Source organism: Glycine max, chromosome 4, assembly GCF_000004515.6.
Source record: "Glycine max cultivar Williams 82 chromosome 4, Glycine_max_v4.0, whole genome shotgun sequence".
NCBI lineage: Eukaryota > Viridiplantae > Streptophyta > Magnoliopsida > Fabales > Fabaceae > Glycine > Glycine max.
Genome location: NC_016091.4, coordinates 4,857,645 through 4,876,083, shown reverse-complemented (window position 1 = coordinate 4,876,083; position 18,439 = coordinate 4,857,645). Strand labels below are relative to the sequence as shown.

The 18,439-nt window shown below is 34.3% G+C and overlaps 1 protein-coding gene and 1 pseudogene across 1 annotated transcript; one reads left to right on the top strand and one right to left on the bottom strand.

The window, feature by feature from the left end:
* The first annotated feature begins 7,328 nt into the window (after window positions 1–7,328).
* On the top strand, window positions 7,329–11,460 carry LOC100812181 (eukaryotic translation initiation factor 3 subunit B-like; annotated as a pseudogene).
* A 1,332-nt stretch (window positions 11,461–12,792) lies between these two features.
* Window positions 12,793–14,360, bottom strand: LOC100800245 (protein ENHANCED DISEASE RESISTANCE 2-like). Its single transcript, XM_026128173.2, has one exon. The coding sequence runs from the start codon at window positions 14,253–14,255 to the stop codon at window positions 13,404–13,406; it is 852 nt and encodes a 283-aa protein (XP_025983958.1). The 5' UTR covers window positions 14,256–14,360; the 3' UTR covers window positions 12,793–13,403.
* Between the last annotated feature and the right edge of the window lie 4,079 nt (window positions 14,361–18,439).

The window sequence follows — 18,439 nt, the reverse complement described above, 5'->3', positions numbered from 1 at the left end:
AGTAAGTTGGGAGCCTCCAATAGGTCACCCTACTTCCATTTGTGTGTAATAATTTTAGGCAATTTTCCCTTAGGATAGTGAGTGTTTTGTTGGGAACCTTAAATGAGGTCATCCAAACACTCTTAGGATCCGCCTAGTTTGCATTTCTTGCACTTTAATTTCTTGCTTACTTTCATAGCTTATTTCTTTTACCCTCCATTGTCAAACCACCTAGATAGCTTGCCTTTTACCAATTAGTTTTTACCTTATCTTTCACACCTCTTTTAGTGTTTATTTTGGCTAGTTTCAACCATAGTTTCTTTCACCATTTGTTTTCAAACCCCCAACAAGAAAGAACCATAACTTAGGAACCAACATGAGTCTTCATTCTTCAACTAGTGTTAATGGTGAGGGTTCTACTCCTAAGGACCCCTTGTATAAGATATTAGATGAGTTGAGATCCCTTAAGTTGTGGAAAGAAAAACAAGAGAGAAAAGAAAAAGGTAAAAAAAAAGTGGAAGAAATATGTCAAGATGAAAGAGAGAAAATAAGAGAGGAAGAAAGAAGAAAAATAATGAAAGAAATGAAAAGAGAAAAACATGCCTCCTATAGTAGTCATGACTCTTGCAAGAGTTTAAGTGAAGAACTTAGCGACTATTATAGAGGGCGTCATAGTTCACATACTAAACATCACTCCCAAAGAAGAGAAAAGGATAGAAGGCCTCAAGAGGTTAACATTAGCCTCCCATATTTCCATGGAAAAGATAATGTTGAGGCCTACTTAGATTGGGAAATGAAGGTTGAACAACTCTTTGCTTGCCATCATATTAGCGAAGAGAGAAAAGTTCCATTGGCTACCCTTAGCTTTCAAGGGTATGCCCTCTATTGGTGGACTTCCCTTGTTAAAGAACGAAGGATTCATGGGGATCCTCCAGTAGAGTATTGGAATGATCTTAAGAGTTCCCTTAGGAAGAGGCACATTCCCTCCTACTATGAAAGGGAGCTTATGGACAAGCTCCAAAGGCTTAGACAAGGGAGTATGAGCGTTGAAGAATATAGACAACAAATGGAACTACTCCTTTTAAGAGCTGGACTTAGGGAGGAGGAAAGAACAAGCATAGCTAGGTTCCTTAGTGGGCTCAATATGGAAGTGAGGGACAAGGTTGAACTCCTTCCATATAGGGACCTAGATGAGCTAGTCCAACTTTGTATAAGAGTGGAGCAACAACTTAAAAGAAAGCCTTCTTCAAAATCTTATGGCTCTCACTCTTATCCAAGGAAGGACCAAGCCCATGGAATTTTAGGGGCTGCACCTTCAAAACCCAAGGAAGATAAGGGTAAGACCATAGAGAAATACACCCCTAAGACTAGTTCCCAAGAAAGGACTAGCAACATTAAATGTTTCAAATGTCTTGGGAGAGGTCACATTGTCTCTCAATGCCCCACAAAGAAAACCATGATCATGAGGGGTCAAGACATTTATAGTAGTCAAGAGGAGACTACTTCTTGCTCTTCCTCTAGTGGAAGTGAAGATGAAGTAAGGGGTGAAGAGTCTAGTGAGGAAGTCTACCCCCATGAAGAAGGTGACCTCTTAATGGTTAGAAGGCTCCTTGGAGGTCAATCTTGTGATCTATCTCAATCCCAAAGAGAGAACATCTTTCATACAAGATGCAAAATTTTAGATAAAACTTGTTCTCTCATTGTGGATAGTGGATCTTGTTGCAATTGTTGTAGCACAAGATTAGTTTCCAAGTTGAACCTCACTATCATTCCCCACCCAAAACCTTATAAACTTCAATGGCTCAATGAGCAAGGGGAAATGATAGTTAACCAACAAGTGAAGGTACCTTTCTCCATTGGGACATATAAGGATGAAGTTAATTGTGATATAGTTCCCATGGAGGCAGGACATATTCTTTTAGGAAGGCCGTGGCAATTTGATAGGAAGATCATTTATAATGGCCTAACTAATGAGATTACCCTCACCCATCTTGGCACTAAATTTGTGTTGCATCCTCAAACACCTTCACAGGTGGCCAAAGATCAACTAACTATGAAAGATAAGAGGGATGAGGAAGAAAAATTAGAAAAACAAAAGAAAAAGAAGGATAGTAAGGCCTTGTCTTCAAAGGCCAGGGGGAAGGAAAAAGAAGGAAAGGATTCCTCCAAGAAGATTGTTAAGAAGGAAAATCATTTTGCAACAAAAGGTGATATTAAAAGAGCACTCCTTCTTAAACAATCTTTCTACCTTCTCCTATCAAGGGAAACATCCCTTAGCACTGCCACAATTCCTACATTTGAGACCTTACCCCCAAAGGTCCAAGAACTCTTACATGAATTTGGTGATATATTTCCCAAAGAGATACCCCCTGGGCTACCTCCTTTAAGGGGAATAGAACACCAAATAGATTTAGTCCCAGGAGCAAGCCTTCCTAATAGGCCAGCCTATAGGACTAACCCTCAGGAGACTAAGGAGATAGAGTCTCAGGTTAAAGAATTGTTGGAGAAGGGCTGGGTCCAAGAGAGCCTAAGCCCATGTGCTGTGCCAGTGTTGTTGGTGCCCAAAAAGGATGGTACGTGGAGAATGTGTACAGATTGCAGGGCCATCAACAACATCATTGTAAAGTATAGGCACCCCATTCCTAGACTTGATGATTTGCTTGATGAGTTGCATGGTGCCAATATCTTTTCAAAAATTGATCTTAAAAGTGGTTATCACCAAATCAGGATGAAAAAGGGTGATGAGTGGAACTGCTTTCAAGACCAAGTTTGGTTTGTATGAATGGCTAGTGATGCCTTTTGGGCTCACTAATGCACCAAGCACCTTTATGAGGCTTATGCATCATGTCTTAAGGGATTTCATAGGTAGATTTGTAGTTGTTTATTTTGATGATATTTTAGTGTATAGTAGGAGGCTAGATGATCACTTAGGACATCTCAGACAAGTTCTTTCAGTCCTTAGGAAAAACACCCTCTATGCAAATATAGAGAAGTGTACCTTTTGTGTAGATAATATAGTTTTCTTAGGTTTTATAGTTGGTAGAAATGGGGTCCAAGTGGACCCTGAGAAAATCAAGGCCATCCAAGAATGGCCCACCCCAAAAAGTGTGGGAGATATTAGGAGCTTCCATGGGTTAGCAAGCTTCTATAGAAGGTTCGTTCCTAATTTCTCTACAATTGCATCACCTCTCAATGAGCTGGTGAAGAAGAATGTGGCATTTACCTGGGGTGAAAAACAAGAGCAAGCCTTTGCTTTGCTCAAAGAAAAGCTTACTAAGGCACCTGTTCTAGCTCTTCCTGACTTTTCTAAAACTTTTGAGCTAGAATGTGATGCCTCTGGAGTGGGAGTTGGAGCTGTATTGTTACAAGGTGGGCACCCTATTGCTTATTTTAGTGAAAAACTTCATAGTGCCACCCTCAACTACCCCACCTATGATAAAGAGCTTTATGCCTTAATAAGAGCCCTCCAAACTTGGGAACATTACCTTGTTTCCAAGGAATTTGTCATTCATAGTGATCATCAATCACTTAAGTACATTAGAGGGCAAAGCAAGTTAAACAAGAGGCATGCAAAATGGGTAGAGTACCTAGAGCAATTTCCATATGTTATCAAATACAAAAAGGGAAAAACAAATGTGGTAGCTGATGCCCTCTCTAGGAGACACACATTGTTTTGCTCCCTAGGAGCTCAAATTTTAGGATTTGATAATATTAGGGATTTGTATGCTTTAGATGAACATTTCTCTCCCATTTATGAGAGTTGTGGGAAAAAGGCCCAAGATGGATTCTATTTGGCTGAGGGGTATTTGTTCAAAGAGGGAAAGCTTTGCATACCCCAAGGATCCATTAGGAAATTACTTGTGAAAGAGAGCCATGAGGGTGGGCTCATGGGCCACTTTGGGATAGACAAGACCCTTGTCTTCCTCAAAGAAAAGTTTTATTGGCCCCATATGAAGAAAGATGTCCATAAGCATTGCACTAGGTGTGTGGCTTGTTTACAAGCCAAGTCTAGGGTGATGCCTCATGGGCTATACACACCCTTACTCATCCCATCTGCACCTTGGGTAGACATTAGTATGGACTTTGTCCTTGGGCTTCCTAGAACCCAAAGAGGTGTAGACTCTATCTTTGTGGTGGTGGATAGGTTTAGCAAGATGGCACACTTTATACCATGCCACAAGGTGGATGATGCTTCCCACATCTCAAAAATCTTTTTCAAGGAAGTTGTGAGACTCCATGGTTTGCCTAGGACCATTGTGTCAGATAGAGATGCTAAGTTCCTTAGCCACTTCTGGAAAACCTTATGGGCTAAGTTAGGAACTAAACTTCTTTTCTCTACCACTTGTCATCCACAAACTGATGGGCAAACAGAGGTAGTGAATAGGTCTTTATCCACCCTTTTAAGGGCTCTTCTGAAAGGCAACCATAAGTCTTGGGATGAGTATCTTCCTCATGTAGAATTTGCCTACAACAGGGGGGGTTCATAGAACCACCAAGCAGTCCCCTTTTGAGGTTGTCTATGGGTTCAATCCCCTAACACCGTTAGACCTCATTCCCCTCCCACTGGACACTTCTTTTATACATAAAGAAGGGGAATCTAGGTCAGAATTTGTAAAGAAGATGCATGAGAGGGTTAAGAACCAAATAGAGAACCAAACAAAGGTGTATTCAACTAAAGGCAATAGAGGAAGAAAAGAGCTAGTTCTTAATGAGGGTGACTGGGTTTGGCTCCATCTTAGGAAGGATAGATTCCCTACTAAAAGGAAATCCAAGCTTAGCCCTAGAGGGGATGGACCTTTTCAGGTTTTGGAGAGGATCAATAACAATGCCTATAGGTTGGACCTCCCAGAAGAGTATGGAGTCAACACCACTTTTAACATTTCTGATTTAACTCCTTTTGCAGGTGGAGCTGATATTGAGGAGGAGGAACTAACAGATTTGAGGTCAAATCCTCTTCAAGGGGAAGGGGATGATGCAATCCTCCCTAGGAAGGGACCAATCACAAGAACCATGAGCAAGAGGCTCCAAGAAGATTGGGCTAGAGCTGCTGAAGAAGGCCCTAGGGTTCTCATGAACCTTAGGGTAGATTTCTGAGCCCATGGGCCAAGGTTGGGTCCAATTATCTTTGTACATATTAGACTAGGATGTCATTATATTTGGTCCTTGTATATAGGGCTCCATATTGTAGGTAGGGTACCCTAGAAATATAGGATTTTTCAGCCCTTGTATTTTTGGGCACCTAGACTAGTTTTTGTATTAGGGGTAGTTTTGTAATTTCACATGCACTAAGTGGATATTTGATGTGTGTGGCTGGAAATAAATTTAATTGAATTGGTAGAAGCCCAATCCAATTAAATTTTAGAGGGGGAGGTGAGCATTTGCTTACTACACCCCATTGCCACATCATATAGTCACACTTTGTGCATGTCCTTCATGCTTTTCATGCCTCATGACACCTAAGCACACTTAGTGGAGAATCTTGGAATTGATCTTGGATTAGTGGGCTGAACCATAACTAAAATTCACTAATCATAATTAGTGAAATTTTGGCTCCAAAGTTTGGCTCCACAAATTCAATTTCAAATTCAAGTGAAATTTGAATTTCCCTCCAATTTTGTGTGACACTTAGGCTATAAATAGAGGTCATGTGTGTGTATTTTTTTTCAACTTTGATCATTTGAATATTAACTTCAGATTTCAGAGCTCCTTTTGAGCACAAAATTTCGTGCTCTTCTCTCCCTCTCCCTTCATTCATCTCCTTCTTCCTCCAAGTTCTTATCCATGGCCTCCTATGGTGGTGAGCTTCTTCTAGACTCATCTTCTCCTTGAAGTGGCGTCTCCTCTCTCTCTTCCTTCTCCATTCCGCTGCCATTTATCTTCCAAGAAGCAAAGGAATCCATTGATGAAGAAGATCCTAGGCCTACAAGCTCCAATGGAGCTTGCATCACAACATGTACTACCAAAATCTTCTGGCCCACAAAGGGCTATTCCAATCAGATTCTGTTTTGATTAGCAATGGTAGCACAAGGAAGTTGGTGGAGGATTTTGCAAATGATCAAGAGCTTTTCTAAAAAAAAAATTGGGGTCAGTCTTTCTTGAAGCTCACTAGTGTTGGAGTAAAAAGTGGTGATGAGGGTGAAATTCGAATATCTTTTGCATCAACTAATGCACAAGGAAAAAAAAAATGGTGTAATCCTAACAATAGTGTTTGTAAATTATTTTATTTGTCATGTTCTACTTCTTTCTCCATTCTTTGTTGTCCTCTGATCTGTTTTTCAGAAACGGTCTAGTTTGACTAAAATTAACATGTTATGACATACTAATTGTAGTTTATTAACTTTCTTTTTAAAGAGGGTTTCAGACAGTAGAATCCTAATTGAACTTTAATATTGTAACATTATAATTGGATTTGGAGGAAAGGTCACAACGAGTTCCCCTTCACTACTGCATGGTGCATTATACAAAGGTGGAAGCATCGCCGTTTGTAGTGGGGAGAAATTATTGTGGAAACCTAGCATGTTCAACTTGGATGCATTAAGTCAAAAAGTTCCAACACATAATACACATTGTTAATTTTATTTAAATTTAAATATGTTATATTTATTAGTGTACTAATAATGTCATAATATTTTTCATCCCCTAAACTATCCTTCTTGCATAAATTCTAAGTATGAGAAGAATCCATGACAATGAAGAACAACAGAGAGAAAGAACAACTCAATTCTAATTGAATGGAGTAAAATGATAATTCGGAGATGAAGATACACATAACAGTGTTATTTATAGTCTCCTAAGTAACCAATTGCTGGCTTAAATTATTAACAGAGGCAGTGTCTTCAATAGAAGCTTGTAAACACTCAGTTTTGTTTATATTTTATTTTAATCAGAATTCTCAAGTGAAGAAAAACCAAATTGGGCTCCTTTGAGCCCATCAGACAAAATCTAATTGAAATAAATTAGGCTACTTGAACTCACTTCACACAAATAATGTTCGGTCTAAGTCCAATTTACAAACGTTCAGACAAAAACAAAAAGAAGAACAAAAAAAAAAGAAATACGTTAAAGTTAAAATAAATGATAGAAAAAAAAAAAGAGTCTACTTTCTCGGCAAAATTGTCAAGTCTTGGGTTGGTCTCCTCTGCACCTTCATCACCATTTTTCAAACTTGCACTCCAAGATACTGTTGTCAAAAAAATAGCTAAGCAATTGAATCAGAGACTAGTGACAGGTCAGAAATGAGAAATGGCTATAAATATTGATACTGAAAGTAGGTTAGGGGTTCAAAAATAAATAATACTGTATTTGAAAGATAAAAAGAGAGAGCAATTTTGTGAGTGGATGTTAGTGTGATGAAAGAGATTGAGGCAAGCAAGTGCTGCCCGGCTGGGACTGGGAGTACTATTATTCCTAACACGGTCAACAAATATATGCCTCGGAATTATAAATACTATGGGTTAAATATGAATTTTGTCCTCCAACTATTGTTTTCTCTCTTAAATAGTTTTAAAATTATAAAATTGTTCAAATAATGCCTAAAGTATAGGATGTTTCCTAAATTGATTTGTTTATAGTAAAATTTAGGAATTAATTTAAAATATTTTTTATTATTTAAAGGCTATTTAATATGATTTATAAAACTACTATTTAATATTTTTTGGTGATTTTAAAAGGCTATTTAACATGATTTGTATTAGTACTACTTAATAACGTTATCGCAATAGTACTACTACTTAAATAAGTTTTCTTACTCTAAAAAACAATTTAGAAAGACAGTAATACTTCAAAAATATCAAATTGATGATTTATTCATCCTAATATTATTCAACCTTTTTTAGATTAGAAATGGCAGCGATGAGAATGATGTACAAGAGGACAATTTGAAATTTGATATTGGGTTTGGCCACATCATAGTTGTTCCTCCATACAAGTTTGAGAAGCTCGAAGGTGTAATCAGAAAAATCTACTGTCAGATTGGCCTTACTATAAGGGAAGATGGCTTTTGGATGCCTGTTAGTCATGTCACTGACAAAACCTTGGGTTATTGCTTTATTGAGTATAATACACCTCAGGTCACTAACTATTAATGTGACTAATAATAATACTTACTGAGTTACTAATGAAAATTATTTCTGCAAGATGAAATGTCTTTTTTTAACTCCATGACTCATTTGTGTGTCATTGTAGGAAGCTGGGCTTGCTAAAGAGAAGACTCGTGGATACAGGTTGGATCGCTCTCATATCTGTTATGTGAATATGTTAAATGACTTTGACAGGTTCTTGAGTGGACTCCAATCACTCCACCTGAAACCAATCCGTATAAACCTGTGGTATTGCGTTTAATCGATTATCAATAGTTATAACAGTTTAATCAAGAAACAAAATCTTTTTTTCTCTTTTCTCTGTAGTGTTTTCCATTCTGCTTTCCTTACTCATTTTATATGCTATACTACGTGGTTTAGAATTGACCATAATATTTCATGCAGTGTTCTCCGATTAAGAATGTATGACAAGTACATATTTCTCTCAACTTTGCAATTGGAACTGTGACAGGAAAATCTTCAATATTGGATGACTGACCCAAAAGCCCGAGACCAATTTGTGATTCATGCTGGTTCTGATACTGAGGTTATGTGATGATGAAAGACATTTGAAACCTGACCTGGTTTATAACTTCATGTCGTGAGTGAAACCTTTTGTCCTCCCATATTTCGTTAATAATTTCCCCATCATATATATTTTGCATGCTTCATCGCTTGGTGTTTAATGTGTTTACATGTGCTGCTTTGGAATGAAAGTTTTGTACTATGGTCTCCACTGGGGACATACTTGGCCACGGTACATAGGCAAGGAGTAAAGGTTTGGGGAGGTGCCACGGCATTCAATCCTATAATGCGTTATGCTCATCCCCAGCTTAATTTTTGGTCATGCATTGTATGATATGCTCTAGGTTCTCATTACTTAGTGTTGGAGATATATCGACTGCAGGTTAAATTTATTGATTTTTCACCCGGTGAGAAATATTTGGTAACTTATAGTAGCCATGAACCAAGTAATACTGGAGATGCAAATGTAACCATTCACTTCTTCAGATTAACTTTTTTCCCATTGATTCTTTGGCATTATTTCTGAATTCAGTTTACTCTTTAGAGGGTTGTGCTAAATATTTTTGACGTGAGAACTGGGAAAAAAATGAGAAATTTCAATGGAAGTGCTGATGATTTTGCTACTGGAGGTGTCACAGGAGGAGTTTCATGGCCCATTTTCAGGTTTTTCTTTGATTTTTCTCTGGCCTAGATAATGATGATGGTTAATTTAATCAATCAATTACAACAATTATTTTCTTATGATTTTGCTCATGTGTTATTGGCTTAGTGGAGGGATGTTATTATTGTTTTTTCAGATGGGGTGGAGGAAATGGTGACAAATACTTTGCTAGACTCGGTAAAAACATGATCTCTGTATATGAGACAAAGACATTTTCTCTCATTGACAAGAAGTCCTGAAAGTTTGAGAGTGTAATGGATTTCAGCTGGTCACCAACTGATCCAATCCTTTCACTTTTTGTTCCTGATTTGTGTGGTGAAAACCAACCTGCTAGTGTAAGTGCATTTTATTAATTTATGCAATGTTGGAGCACTGTTTTATATATATATATATATATATATATATATATATATATATATATATATATATATATATATATATATATATATATATATATATTATGTATTGCAGGTGAGTTTGGTTCAGATCCCCAGTAAAGAGGAACTCAGACAGAAGAATCTTTTTAGTGTTAGTGATTACAAGATGCACTGGCAAAGCAATGGAGAGTACCTTGCTGTTAAGGTTGATCGATATACAAAAACCAAGAAAAGCACATATACGGGCTTTGAGCTTTTTCGTATAAAAGAGCGAGACATGCCCATAAAAGTGTTGGAGCTTGAGAATAAAAATGACAAGACCATTGCATTTGCCTGAGAGCCAAAGGGACATAGGTTTGCAGTGATTCATGGTGATGGTGCCAGTTTTTACTTGAGTGTCAAAGCTCACTACTCTCAAGGGCAAGCAAGCAAATTCCTTTTTTTGGTCACATGTTGGTTGCTTTGTAGTACTTGCAGGGTTGAAAGGCTTAAATGGACAACTTGAATTTTATAATGTGGATGAGCTTGAAACTATGGCCATGGCCGAGCATTTTATGGCGACCAGTGTTGAATGGGATCCTACCGGAAGGTAAATGACATGCAGATCTTCACATGATATGTAGTCGAATGTTATTAATTTTGTATTTTAAATTAAAAAATTTGAGTACTTGTCGTAGAGATTAATCAGAACTATGAACTACTTGATAATTTTTTGAGATTTATTGTTCAATCTTTCTCTGCAACTTGGGTGACTTCAGTTCATGAAATGGAAAATGGGTTCAATATATGTTTTTAAAGGATAATTTCTTTCAGGTACTTCCTCCATCAACTTTGGCTCTAAGCTGTCTGACTATGTTTTTAAATTACATGTTAATGACATGCATGCAATGCAATTGTAGGGTCATGTTCAGTAACTTGTTAAACAATTGGAACAACTTAGACTTCTGTTTTAAGAAGGGAATAGGTATACTAACCTTTCTCCATGGTGCATGCTATGTTTGAATTGAATAGTTTTTACTTACTTTTTACGATTTTATGTATTGGTAAATCATTGGTGAGGTCTAAAAATGACCATTTTCAATATGCTAGTTCTGGTAGTTGTTCTATTTATGTCATGTGATAATTTTTTTTCTCTGAGATTGTGTATATTCAGGAATGACATATTCTCCTTCGGCTTCTAATGACAGTTTTTGTGGCGGCCAAGGCCACCGTCACCACTGAGTCCTGAGAAAGAGGAGGAGATGAGTAAGAACTTGAAGAAGTATAGCAAGAAGTATGAGGCAGAGGACCAAGATGTTTCAATGCTGTTAAGGGAGCAGGATAGAAACAAGAGGAGGATGTTAAAGAAGAATGGAAGAGATTGCATGAACAAGAGAAGCTAAAGAGACAGAAGCTAGTGATGAAGAGGAGGAATATGAGGCCAAGGGAATTGAAACCGAACAAGTGATTGATTTCATGGAAGAGGTCGTTCCTATGAATGAGTGAGTGAATTATTAGCATCATTTCATTGTACACATCACATTTCCATCATACTACCGCATTATATATTATAATACCCGTTCGCCGGCAAATTATGTTAAAGAATTATTTGTTTGTAAAGAAGTTATGCATCAAAAATAAACTGTGTACATATTGTCCAAATAGCCATCAGAAAAAGTAAAAAAAAAAAAAAAGTATACTGTTGTAAAATATAATTGGCATGTTAAAATGGTGAATTTGAGCAAGTAGCAAACGGAGGAAAAGAACAATTAGATGGCAGATAACCGGTTTGCCAAGCATACACATGACATATGTGAAATATAGTTAGAGCATAGAAGATATTTAACCCAAAGTCCTGAACCCGAGGCAATTAAGAGGATAGTATTATTGATTGGTTTCAAGTTTACAAGAATATATTAAGTTGTTATTTTTTATTTATTTTTTCAAGTAATTGAAAAATATTGGAGAATTTATTCGGGAGAAATAGTGTTACTCTACTTTTTTTTTTCCTCTAAGAAGAGCAAGTGTAATTGAATAGCTGTTTTGAAGTTTCAGAAAAATCGGCGTTAAGATATTGGGCGCCCAACTGGATTGTTTTTCCAGTGTCGCTTTTCCTCATCCTGAGGTAACAACTTGCTTTGAATTTGATTACGTTGATATTCAAATACCAATTGTTGTTCTTGGGAAATAATAAATAAATAAGAAGTGATTAAAATAGAATCAGATTGGCTAAGTCTAACCATGTGCTACGCAACCAGGTATGACTCTTGGATATAGCTTGCCAGTTAAAAAAAGTTCCGAGAAAATGAAATTTTACTCTAAGGACATGTTGATTTCAACCTACGTTGAAATTGAAATAAAAAATACTTTTCTACTCCGAAATAACTTAAACTCGTATACTATTTTTTTTTTCTTTTTTAACCATGTAGTCTTCATTTTTCTACAACGTTTTGAGCCCTTAAACTAAGTCAATTGCAGGGGCCAGGGGCTTCACCTTATTCACAGAATAGCTTATTTGGAAACATTTTGGACAGTGACCAAAAAGAAAAAGAAAACATCTTAGGCACTGAAAAACGGCAGATAAAGAGACAAACGGTCATTATTGATCTTGATCATACATAGTAGTATTAAATAGGAAAAATACAAAAAATGAATGAATGGCACACGCAAGATAATCCTGATTAAAGCTATAACCAAACGAGACTGTTAACCTAACACATTTTTATATTAATTATTAGTACTATTCTGTGACAGAACTTCACATCCGGCTCTTGAGATTAAAAACCAAAAGCTCTAATAAAGCCTATATTCAGAACAAGAAGACAGTGGAGGAAGAATAAAATATTAATCATCATCATAGCTGTCCCATAATCGTAGAGCATCTCTCAATGTTACCGTCCAATAGAATAGAAGTATCTTAAAACGACGCAAAAGGTACGTTCTATTTGCGGTTTGATTCTCAAAATTAACAACCTTTGTTTATCAATGATTTGGACTTCGGAGGAGTTATGAATCATAATAAAACCAAATCGCCCGCTCCATTGTAGTATTTATTGGTCAATACAGAACCACAATTTTCTTCAATCAAATTTCTTTTTCTATTCAATTAAAGAGCACAACAAATAACAGTGAGTCTCACAAAATATTAGTCTTTTTCAGTAAAACTTAACTAATAAAAGAGAGTATATCTTACCAGCATCTTTGTCCACTAGAGAATGTCCAACATGCGTTGCGGTTTTCATTTCAACCCTTGAAAGCAATAGAGTGTTGCGTTTAATGCAACTTTTCCACACCATGTGCGGTTCCATTCACATCCACCACATTTCTTCACTAGCCTAGATGCCCACCAACCCAAAAGATTCACCGACCAAACCTATCCTCTAAATAAATGTCATAAACACCAACGTGCACAATCACAATGCACTAATAATGCCAACAACCTTCTTAGCCCTTCCCCACTTCCAATTTTCTAAACACAAACAAAACATGATTACTACGTTAAAGTTAAAATTAAATTATTTTAGTAGTTTTTGAGTTTATCTTCTTGTTAAATTCTAAATTAGTCGTCATCTTTTTCTCTCTTGATGTACGGGGAGGGTAAAAAAAACTCACACAAAACAAAAAATAATAACAATAATTCCAATGGACCGAATTGAGTGAATATTTATTACTCCCCGAAAAAAAAAAGCCTAAAATTACACCAAGAACGAGGACCAAGCAGTTGGTGAAATCAAATTAAGTAATCTAAATAGTAATTTTTATGTAAAACAAAAAAAAAACTCATTGTTATTATTTTTCAATTAGTTACTCGTCGTTACCGCTTAGGTGATTGACCTTGTTACCGCGCGGCGCGTTGGGGGCATCGACGACGGTGGCGGCGGACATCTCCATCTGGCAAACCCTAACCGCTCCGATGAGCCTCTCCGGCAGCTCCTCCTCGCTCTGCGCCTCCACAACAAACCCCATATCGATGGTGACGCTGGTAACATACCCCAGCGCGAGGCGCAGGATAGCGTTGGCGATGGCGCTGCTCCCAATGTCCACGTCAATCTCGAAGTAGTTTGGTCCTCTGTGATAGTTGCACGTCAGCGCCTTTCCCAATAAGCAAGCGCTGTAATTCCCCACAGCCTTTTTCACGATCCATGGACCCTTCACGATCCGGTTCACGAGCTTGAACCGCTGGTTTCGGAACGCGTCGTCGCCCTCGATGAACCGGGAGAGGAGCGAACCGGAGGTTATCGGTTCGTCGGTTGAGAAGTAGAAGACCGCGCTGTGATGTTCTTTTCCAGGGACTTGAAGGTTGACTGCGAAGATGAAGCTTTTGAGGGATTTGCCTTGGGCCTGGGCCTGGCGGAGGGCCTGGGCCATGCGGTTGTCGGGCCGGGAGAGGACGTTGTCGAGTTTGGATTGGGATTTGAGCCAGTCCATACCGGAGGGGGAGAGGAGGTAGTCGCCGGCGGGTGATTTCTGGCGTTTGGTGAAATAATTGGGGGAGCGGAGGAGGAAGAGGTCACCGGGAGGGGAGGCCCAGCCGTTGGTGCCGGAGTCGAGGTCGACACGACGGAGGGGTCCGCCGTGGATGGCGTCAGAGGTCCAGTGGGCGGTGGCCGGAGACATAGCTAGGTTTGGGATTGGATGCACGCGGTCGTCTGTCATCTCATGTTACTACTATCATTTGGGATTTGGGTTTTTGCTTTGGGAGTTGTGATTTTGGTTTTTGGGGTTTGTGTTTAGTTACACTGAACAGAACACAATTAATGCTAGTGTTGCTTGCTCCTTTTATTTGTTGTTTAAGAAGAAAATGCGGAAATACCGAAAATAGCCTCGCTTTTCCTGGAATCTACGAGAAAGGCTACACGGAATAAACGCAATGCTTTTTCCTTCTTTCGACTATCACCACTATCACGCTGATTATACAAGTGACGTTTTCAACTTCTGAAAAGAAATTCATATTAGGTATACGTATTAAGCAGAATTAAAAACATCATAAATATAATATTCTTACCATAGTTTTTTTTAATCTATTTTTAATAAATATTCTCTGTTAATAGTGTCTTAATTACTATTAAATTTAAAATCATGAATAGAAGGGTTTCATCCTTTTTTTTCTAATTTTTTATTATAAATAACCAAATTTATCCTTAAAATTAAGAGGCTCTAATAAATTCATGTTTGAAAAATCATAATTTTAAATTTAATATCTGAATATGTAAAAAAATATAACAAATTAATTATGCATGTAATTTAATGAAAAATTAATGTGTACATTTTATAATTTAATATTAAATTAATCTTCAAAAACTATACTTTATTATTAAATTAATCATTAAATATTAAATCCTAATAATAAAATAATCAACATAACTAATTTTTTATATTTTTTAGATTTTTCATCTTTCCCTGCTATAATTTGTCACCCTATTAACTAAACTTTTCTTTATTTGTTGGTGGGTGTCTTTACTGATCCAAGTGGGTTTCCATTTTTTGGGTATATATTAAGTGATTTTCAATGTATGTAGTATATATTGTTGGCATCATTCATAGAATTACTATTATTAATTATTTCTGCATTTTCTTTTTACTTTTTTTATGAGAGAGTTTGACTTTTCTTTTCTTATAAAATTGTGCAAATATTTGAGAAATTTGTTACTGAAAATCAAAGAATGGATATGAAATATTTAATAAATATATTAATGTTTTTAAAGTATTATTTTAATGTGTTATTTTTCTTGTATCGCAGACATCCTGTGACTAATAATAAAAAATTAATTTGTTTCGAGATTTAGACATCATTAAAGTTGATTTTGTTTCTCTAAACAAAATTTTTTCCATCTTAATAATGAAATAAATGATAATATACTTACAAAACTCAAATGTGTTGGACTTTACTGGTTTAATGTGTTTTTTTATTTTGCCTTTCTCCGTGTAAAAAAACAGTTCCTATATTATAAATTTAAGTTCTCATTATTAAATGTGACTATCTTTTCTATTATGCATTTTTTCTTGTAGAAAGCAACTTCATTGTAATTTAACAAATAGTTTATATATTTTAAAAAATTAAATCTCATTTTGCATTGAGGTTTTATAAATTAAATTTGCTTTTACATTAAAATCTTAACTTTAATTAATTTTTAAATGGTTTATATTAACTTTTTTTTTTCAAACCTTATTTAATCGGAATCTAAAATTGTTCTTTTCAATTTTTGAAAATTGAGTTTTTGTTCATTGTTTTTTTTTTTTGCCTTTATTCTTTTTGGTTTAATCATTGATCAGGTTATTAAAGTTATGTTATAATCCACTTGACGCCTTTTGTAAAAAAAAAAAAAGACTCCATGATTTCCCTAAAAAAATATTACTCCACAAAGCATTACTAATTTGGTGCAGCGATCAGCAATATACATAATTCACATTATTAATTATTTCATTCTTTTGCTCCTTTGCACGTGGATTCTGGTCGCATCTTATTCCTACATATTTCAAACTATCTTTTTTCCTCTATAAAATTTGAGAAACTCTTACACTACGTATGACACAGATCTAACACATCATTTTTAACACAATTAATAAGAATTTTATAACTAATAAAATATAATAAATAAAAAATAAGATTATCAAATAAAATTAAATTTGATATTCTTTCAGTTTTTTATAATCTTCTTTCTGATTTTTTTGCTAAATTAAAGATATAGGTTTTTTTTAAAGATAAAGATATAGATTATGACTAGAACGTCTTAAATAAAAAAAATAAAGCCAACAATTTTTTTATAATAAATTTTAACCAATATTAAAATGTGTCAAAAATATTATTAATAATTCTTTTTTATGATAAAAAAAAGCCTAATCACGTACACAAATAATATAATAAAAGAATTATTTAATTTAAATTATTAAAACAAACACATGATTTAAATAAAGGAATTATAAGGACAGTAAATTAAAATAAAAAATTCTTTAAAATTATTTCCTTAATATATAATATTGATGTTATTTATTAATGTTTATGTAAGTCAAGTTTTTCAAAGAAATTTGATTTTATGAAGTGCCTAAGATGCATAAACGGATAATTATTTTGAAATTCAAATTATATTTTCTAAATTAGAATTACAATATATCATAGATATATTTTAATTTTCAATGCAATTTTGCAAAAAAAAAGAAGAAAGTTAAAAAAAAAACAGAAAGAATATCAAATTTACATTTACTTCATAATCTGATTTTTTTTTGTTTTATTAGTTGTTAAAAATGTGTCTAACTATGGGTTTTTCTATATTTTTTTCTGGTTATACCAATTTTTAAAAAATATTAATGTGATAATATATATATATACTTCCAAGTCACAAGCTAACTTAAACTAATGATAAAGCAGTTAGATTCTCATTCATGCACCAGGTTCGTCCGTTCGTTCAGTTGTGGAAGTCTACGTTATCTAATGGCAAATACGAACATTCAGCAATTCAGTATTTGTTTTTTTTTCTATAATAATTATTCATGCATTATTTTTTACATATAATTTTTTTTTGTTAGCATCACATTTTTTTATAAATTTGAATTATCTTTCCAAATTCTAATAGTTAATTGATGACATTACAATTGAATGATTAATTGAATTTTTATACTTATCGTGTATCTCCACTTAGTGAAAAATATATTAATATTTTGAAATATGGGCAAAATAAAAATATTTTAATGTTTATTTAGTATAATTAGCTAAAAATTGAAAAAAAAATAGTAATATATATATCATGCTTAAATTGACTCCTTAGGCAAATTCATCAAACTAACAAGTTGAACCTAAAAAAAAAGGTTATAACCTTTGATAAATTTGACTTTTGCCTTGAATAATAAAAGTTTTATGATATCTCAGTAGTCAAAAGAAGATTAAATTATGTATGTAACTTTAATAATTATTTTATCATTTTATAACTTTGAATTGTGTAATATTTTCTTAAAATTTATTATTGGAATAAAAGTTTCTTTCACATAAATAATATATATAAAATTTCATATTAATTTAAAATCATTTGTTATAATTAAAATTGACATAATATAAATATTTTAAAAATATATTAAAATATAAATAATTTGATTACCTTTTTATTGTAGTTGTTTAATTTAAACAAAATTTGATACAAATGATTTTGATATATATAAATATAATTTAACAGTTGAATTAATAAAAATCACATTTTATATTAAATTATAAAAATGATATAATAATTATCAAGATTACACCACTGTAATTTAATCTATCGTACTTAATTAATTGGAGCATGCATTACACTATAAGTCACTTTGTTATTGTTTTTTTTTTACAAAAATTACTTCTTTCATTTATTTTTTTTTTCTTTTCCTTATTTACCAAATTACTTTAATTTAAATCTTTAATCTCTTTTCCACCATCTTTCATATCAACCTAATAATCTAACTTAATATTCTCTTTTTCCTCTCTTCCTTTCCTTTTCATCCCCAATACTTTCATTCTTTTTCATCTTTTTCCATTCCTCAATATCAAACACATCCTAAATGACAAGCATTTTTATTTTTCATTCTAAGGCTGTGTTTGGTATAGACAAAAGAAATAGAATAGATAGAAATAAAATAAAAGAGTAGAAATAGGTGAGAAATAAAATAAAAAGCATATATATTTGAATGGAAAAAAAAAAGAAATGATAAGAAAGATAAAGATAAGAGTAAAAATAAATAAAAAATAATACAAATAGAAATTTCAAATTTATTTCTCACCTATATGTCTGTAACAAATAACCTTAACTCATTTTTATCTTCACAAATTATTTCCATCTTTCAAAACAAACACCCACTGAATGTTGTAGTTTCATGAT